This window comes from Phoenix dactylifera, unplaced genomic scaffold, assembly GCF_009389715.1.
Source record: "Phoenix dactylifera cultivar Barhee BC4 unplaced genomic scaffold, palm_55x_up_171113_PBpolish2nd_filt_p 000097F, whole genome shotgun sequence".
NCBI classification, from domain to species: Eukaryota; Viridiplantae; Streptophyta; class Magnoliopsida; order Arecales; family Arecaceae; genus Phoenix; species Phoenix dactylifera.
In genome coordinates this window covers 419,765-425,835 of record NW_024067681.1, presented here as the reverse complement: position 1 = coordinate 425,835, position 6,071 = coordinate 419,765, and the positions used below count along the sequence as shown (strand labels likewise).

At 35.8% G+C, this 6,071-nt stretch overlaps 1 protein-coding gene across 1 annotated transcript; it reads right to left on the bottom strand.

The window, feature by feature from the left end:
• Window positions 1-374: 374 nt before the first annotated feature.
• Window positions 375-1,594, bottom strand: LOC103713407 (probable long-chain-alcohol O-fatty-acyltransferase 4). Its single transcript, XM_008800322.3, has one exon. It carries the CDS (start codon window positions 1,551-1,553, stop codon window positions 516-518), a length of 1,038 nt encoding a protein of 345 aa, XP_008798544.2. The 5' UTR covers window positions 1,554-1,594; the 3' UTR covers window positions 375-515.
• Window positions 1,595-6,071: the final 4,477 nt, after the last annotated feature.

The following is a 6,071-nucleotide window of genomic DNA, read 5'->3' as shown; positions in this document are numbered from 1 at the left end:
AGTTTGCACTTAGGCTTTTCTAAAAATTGAATTTGTGCGATTTCTAATGATTATATTTACTAAATAATAGTGTCAAAGAAAATCTTGTCAAAAAGGTACACGTGCCTAAAAAATAGAAGCAAGATCGAGCCGACTCCTGAAAATCAAGAGTTGGCTCCTAAAAATCTCGAGTCAACCCAAAAATCTGCGAGTCGGCCTCTCTATGCCTAATAATTACGATGGCTAGTTTTTTTGCAAATCTAAATGGTTATTTTTCTCTCTCAATGGCTCTATTAACTGTTTAATGGCTAGAAATATATTCCAATGATTTCTAAAAAATATAAATATATGAAAACACCAAAGAAAATAGTGAGCTCGAAAGCAAGGAAGAGAAATAATAAAAAAAAAGAGCTTAAATAAGTAAATTATTTTTTAGAGCTTTTATCGTACGCTGAAAGGTCACGTCTCCAACTTTAAAGGGGTTAGTGAAGCGCTGAGCCAACTAACTAATGTAGCTCCATTTATTGTTTTTTCATCTACTTCGGTCGCAACCCGATCCGGCCAATCAGCGCCATTCCGGCATCCTCCAGGAATCCCACCGCAGCTACGGACTCCGCCAGCACCTGCTCGAACTCCCCGCTCCTCAGTAGAGGAGAGAGGAGGAGCCAGATCGCCGTGACGGAGAGGAAACCGACGGTGATCGGCACGGCCACCATCGGATTCGGCCGCCACAACCCAGCCTTCCGGGCCCTCACCTCCGCCAATGTGCACAGGCCGTGGAGGACGAAGAACGCCATCATCTCACCGGTGGGCGCGGCCAAGGTGACGTAGTAGACCATGACTTCGTGCATGAGGCCGGAGACGAGGAAGGTGGCGAAGACGCCGGCGTCGAAGCCGCAGCGTGCGCGGACGGGATGGTAGACGGAAGGGCGGAGGATGGCGGAGACCACGAGGTTCCAGCGGCGGCCCCAGAAGTCCTGGAGGGATGCGGCACGGAAAGGGGCATCGAAGTGGGGCTCCAGCTCGAGGCCGAAGATGGCGACGGGGGCGGCGGCGGAGGCGAGGACGAGGTCGAGAAGGAGGTAGATATGGAAGCCGAGGATGGAGAACAGGAGGCAGGGAGGGAACTCGTCACGGTAGCGGTAGATCTTGATGACGGCGGCGAGGAGTAAAGCCTTGACGGCGGAGAAGAGGAGGCGATGGCCGGATAAAGAGGAACTCTGTTTGGATTGGGAACTGGGGAGGAGTTTGATGGGGAGGGAGGCAGAGGAGAGGAAGGGGAAGAGGGGGAGGGAGGGGGAGAGTGGGCCGAGGCCGAAGGCGAGGAGGAGGAGCTTGAAGAGGGCGAGCCAAGCAAGGAAGAAGGCGGAGATGGCGCGGAGGTGGATGGAGGAGAAGGACCAGGGGAGGTTGAGGAGGAGGGGGAGCACGGGAAGGATGGTTAAGAGGCGGAGCTTTCCCGGCCGGATCTTGGACGAGGCGAAGCGGACGTAGGTCATCGAGGCCGCTACCCAAAGGGAGACCTTTGCCAGGATCTCTAGATCTCCCTCCATGTTGTTAGATTCGCTCCCCATCCTACTGCTAGTGCTTTGTAGGGCTTGTTTGGTCCGTGGAGAGTGAACGGAATAAGGTGTGGTCAACGAGAAAATAATAAAATTTTTTTTATTTGGTTGAAATTTTTTAAGAAAAGAGATAACAAAGTTGTATTTTTATAAAAATATGATTTTCACATTTCATGAGAAGGTCTTTCTCATGAGAAGCATGCAAAAGTTACTTTTCCATTAACCGGAAATTACTCTATTTTTATTTTTTTTCTAAAAAGACCCTTCAGCATTAAAGAGGCATTAAAGACCTAATTTTTATTAAGGGTATAATAGAAATTATACATAACTTTTTCAAGAAAGTGGATGGTCAACCAAACATAAGCACTCTATAAATCTGTTATTTTTCCATAGTCAACCAAACATGCCAAAAGTACTTTTTCAGCCATCCTCTTCCTAGGGATCTGCTTTTCAGGGATCATATTCCTAGGAGGAAAAATGCTTCCCACAAACCAAACGAGCCCTAAGGAAAATTGGTTGGGGATCTGGGTTATGTTGCCATATTGACATGCATGTAACCTGCTGGTATATATTTTTTTAAAATAAAAAAACTATTTTTTTAGCTAATAAAGTTACATCAGTCTTAATGTTCATCATCCATAAGTCATTCGTTTAAACTAAAAAAAAAAATTCTATAAAAATATTATTTAATTTTGAAGACTCAACAATAAAATATAATTAGAAATTATGAAAGAAAAAAGAAATAGATAGAAAGGGAATATTTAAAGTTAAATTACCTCCGCCGCAGTCTCTTTACAGGTGATGCAAGTACTAGTTCTCAGCAATAGTACTATAGAGCTATATTAAATATATTTTTTGGTAAAAGAAAAAAATAGAAAAAGAGCAATATTCAAAGTATGTTACCAGCTTGTGTTTGGTGATTTTTTAAAAGAAGATGCTTTTTGAAAAAGTTCATTATAAAACTGTTTTTAGGAGTCGAAATAACAGATTCTTTTTGAACTTGATCGGAAAAAGGTTTGGATCTAGAACTTTCATCCAGAACAGTACGTTGAGATTTACTTTCTGTAATAATATTTGTTATCTTGAAATTACAACATTGTTGTTAAAACTCTGCGACCCAAATATAATTTGGAAGATATAGGTGCCATCAAGAGTCTTTTTAAACAGCTGGAATAGTAAATCTGTCGCATTTTACGTCCATCACAAAGTTAGGTGCCGAGACTCCAATTAGTTGCTGAGCTAATTTTCCAAATATTATAATGGTTGTTGCACCGGTTTTATCCTCAGCGATAGTGCTTGATTTATACCTTCAAAGGATAGATATACAATAGTTATTTTTGTTTAAGTAAAACAATAAGGTATCCATTTTTAGCAAATAGAGGATGATACACAAAACATACTGCAACTTTACCATAGAGTTGGAGGCTAATTATTTTTACCACATTGGTTGCACCAAAAAATATCACCATAAACTTTCATTACAACCCTACAAATATAACATGCTTGATACCACCAACTATAGGAGGTGTTAATAGATTTTTAAAGTTGCCTTGCACCTGAATTTCACCCCCTAAAAATATTAAATAATTGAAGATTCTTGTGCAAGCAAATTATCAAATATAATAATATTTTAAATTGCACATGATAATCATGTGGATCCAATTTAAGCAATGATTCAATCATTTTTTTTATTTGCAATACTTTTCTATCGAGGGCTAATAATAATTTCTCTGCTCCATACATCTAATAGGAGTAATTGGTTCTTTAATCCTATACACAAATTCATAGGTATAGTTAGATGATAGTGGATAAATCTAACTTTTTTGTTGAATACATTATTTTATTTCATATTATGTCATAACCTATTTTGGTACTCCAGTATTTCCAACATTTGCATATCCATGTAATATCTTGATGCCGAAGATGTCGATAAGCATATTTTTTCTATAGATACAAAATAGGAAAAGTATTTTAAGAATTACAATATTGATTTTTGTAAAAAAAAATAGTGTAGCAAAAAACTACCTTTATTTGTTTTTACAATTATGCCTGTCAAAATAATTACGATCGGACCATCTCTCTCCTTTTCACAAATAATGTCTTGATTAATCTCTTCAACAAATTTAGCCCATAAGGTGATGGTCACCTTTTGATTGCTAAAGATTAAATAATTTTTTTTTATGGTTATTCAACGACATCACAGTATTCAAATATAAGAAAAATAAAAGAGCAAAAAAAATATATAATGTTAATCAAAAAAGCAGTTGAGTGAATATATGTTACTCTAGATTTTCTTCTCCAAGTTGTTTTTATAAACCAACTTTTGCCTGACATATACTTGATCAAGAGATCCAACAGTCACAATATGACCTATGACATCTGCAAAGTAAATGCATCAATATAGAAAATTTGCATACTTCTTTGTTCAATACCAATAAGCCATGACGGCTAAAATTTATGTATACCTCTCAAATGAAGATCGTTATAATTTCTAAATTGTAGGTCATCAAGATCAATAAAGTTGAATTTTTGCAAAGGTATGGAACTATTGTCGCTATCAATTTGTTGGATGGTTGTCCATCTATTAATATATATAATATATTGATGTATAGCAGCTCTGAAACTTTTTTTGTTCAAAGCAACATTGAATTTTTCAAGAATATATATATTCCCCTCGATGAGCAAGCCACAAAATTGTACAGCATCTTCCTCACGTATTGATGCCTGGATTATAGTTCTCTGTATAAAAGAAATTTGTCAGAAGTACAAAGGCAGTATATGCATATATAAAAAAAATGATAAGCAACTATGAATAGTCGTGATAACCTATTCATCCATCAGGATACAATCAATGATTAGCAACTGGTTGTCCATGTTGGGATTTATTGAACCCCAAACCCCTGCAAGTCAAACTTTTATTTTCCAATTGCATTTTTCCAACAATAAATGTGATAGCAAATTGTATTCCATATCTCTTATTATTCTGGTTATATATATATATATATATATATATATATATATATATATATATGTATGTATGTATGTATGTATGTATGTATGTATGTATGTATGTATGTATGTATGTATGTATGTATGTATGTATGTATATATGTATGTATGTATGTATATAATATGATATACATACACGAACTACGAAAGTAGACAAAAAATAATGACATTTGATAATTCATAATGTATTAATATGTTGTAAAAAATTACCTTAAGGTAAGTCAGAAAAATTTCTCGATAAACAATATTTTTTGTATAACGATCACGATTTGCAAATTTATTTTTTATCAAAATCTTAAGCCCCATATTTTATGTAAGTCATGAAAGTGAAACATAAAGCTGACCATGAGCAAACACTAGCTTAGGTAGGTATAGTCCAACCGTTTTCAATGTTTGATCCTAAATTTTGTTAATTGTCATGGCATAGCAAAGTCTCATTGAAAATTGTCTTCTCTTGAAAATAAACGGCCATTTTGTTTCTATTACTTGCATAATAATACATGAAATATAAACCTTGGCACTAATATGACTACTAGTGACAATTCCTGCTTCGATTACTTTTGGAACACCTTTTTTTGAACCCAAAGTATGATGTGGAATACCATTGAATTTTAAAGAGTTTATAAATTCAATACGATAAAGAAAATTTTTGGCGGCAGCATCTGTCGACATTTTGCAGATTGTATCAGAGCTCAAAATACTTTTTCTTAACCCGGTACCAAAGAAAGTAGATACATGTTTATCTCATCAACAGTTTCATTTTTAAATGTGATGATATGTCTCTCCTCTAAATACATAGAATTGTCATAGTTGTCTTTAAAATTTGGATAAGTTGTGAAAGCAATATGTTGAATATAATCTTTGTCAGTTTTTATAAGCAAGTTGTCCGAAATCTTTCATTTTCTTCTAGTTTAATAATAGAAGCTTTTCCATCACTAACATCCAGAATTCATCCGCCAAAATTAGCGATTGATATCTTTGATTCTTCATCCAAGTCATTATTCAACAATTGCATATTTTTTTAAAAAAAATAAAAAGCTTGCATTAATTCCATAAGTATGATCGACTTATCGATGCATCAACTCTTTCTGCTCTACTTCATCCAACAACAACAGGAAGAACTTGTCTAAAATCTTCTCCAAGAAGCATAGCTTTACCACCGAATGGTTTTTCTTCAGTACTTGAATCTCCTTTTTCCAAAATATCTTTTAAAGATCTATCAAGTGCTTCAAAATAATTTCTATAATTCATAGGAGCTTCATCCCAAAGTACTAAACTCGTAGAGTCAATTAGTTTTGCAAGCTAAGTTCCCTTTTTTATTTCACATGTAGAATATTCATCAACCTGAATTGGTATCTCGAATCTTGAATGTGTTGTTCGCCCACCAGGTAACAAAAGTGATGCTATGCTAGAAGACGCAAAGGTCAAAACAATTTTTCCTTCAGATCAAATTTTCGAAACTATTGTTTGCCAAAGATAATTCACCTTTGTCTTCATCTATAGCATGCAAAACAGCATCAT

What these genes read in the sequence shown, in the direction of transcription:
- LOC103713407 (XM_008800322.3), bottom strand. Translation starts at nt 1,553, where the DNA reads ATGGGGAGCGAATCTAACAACATGGAGGGAGATCTAGAGATCCTGGCA.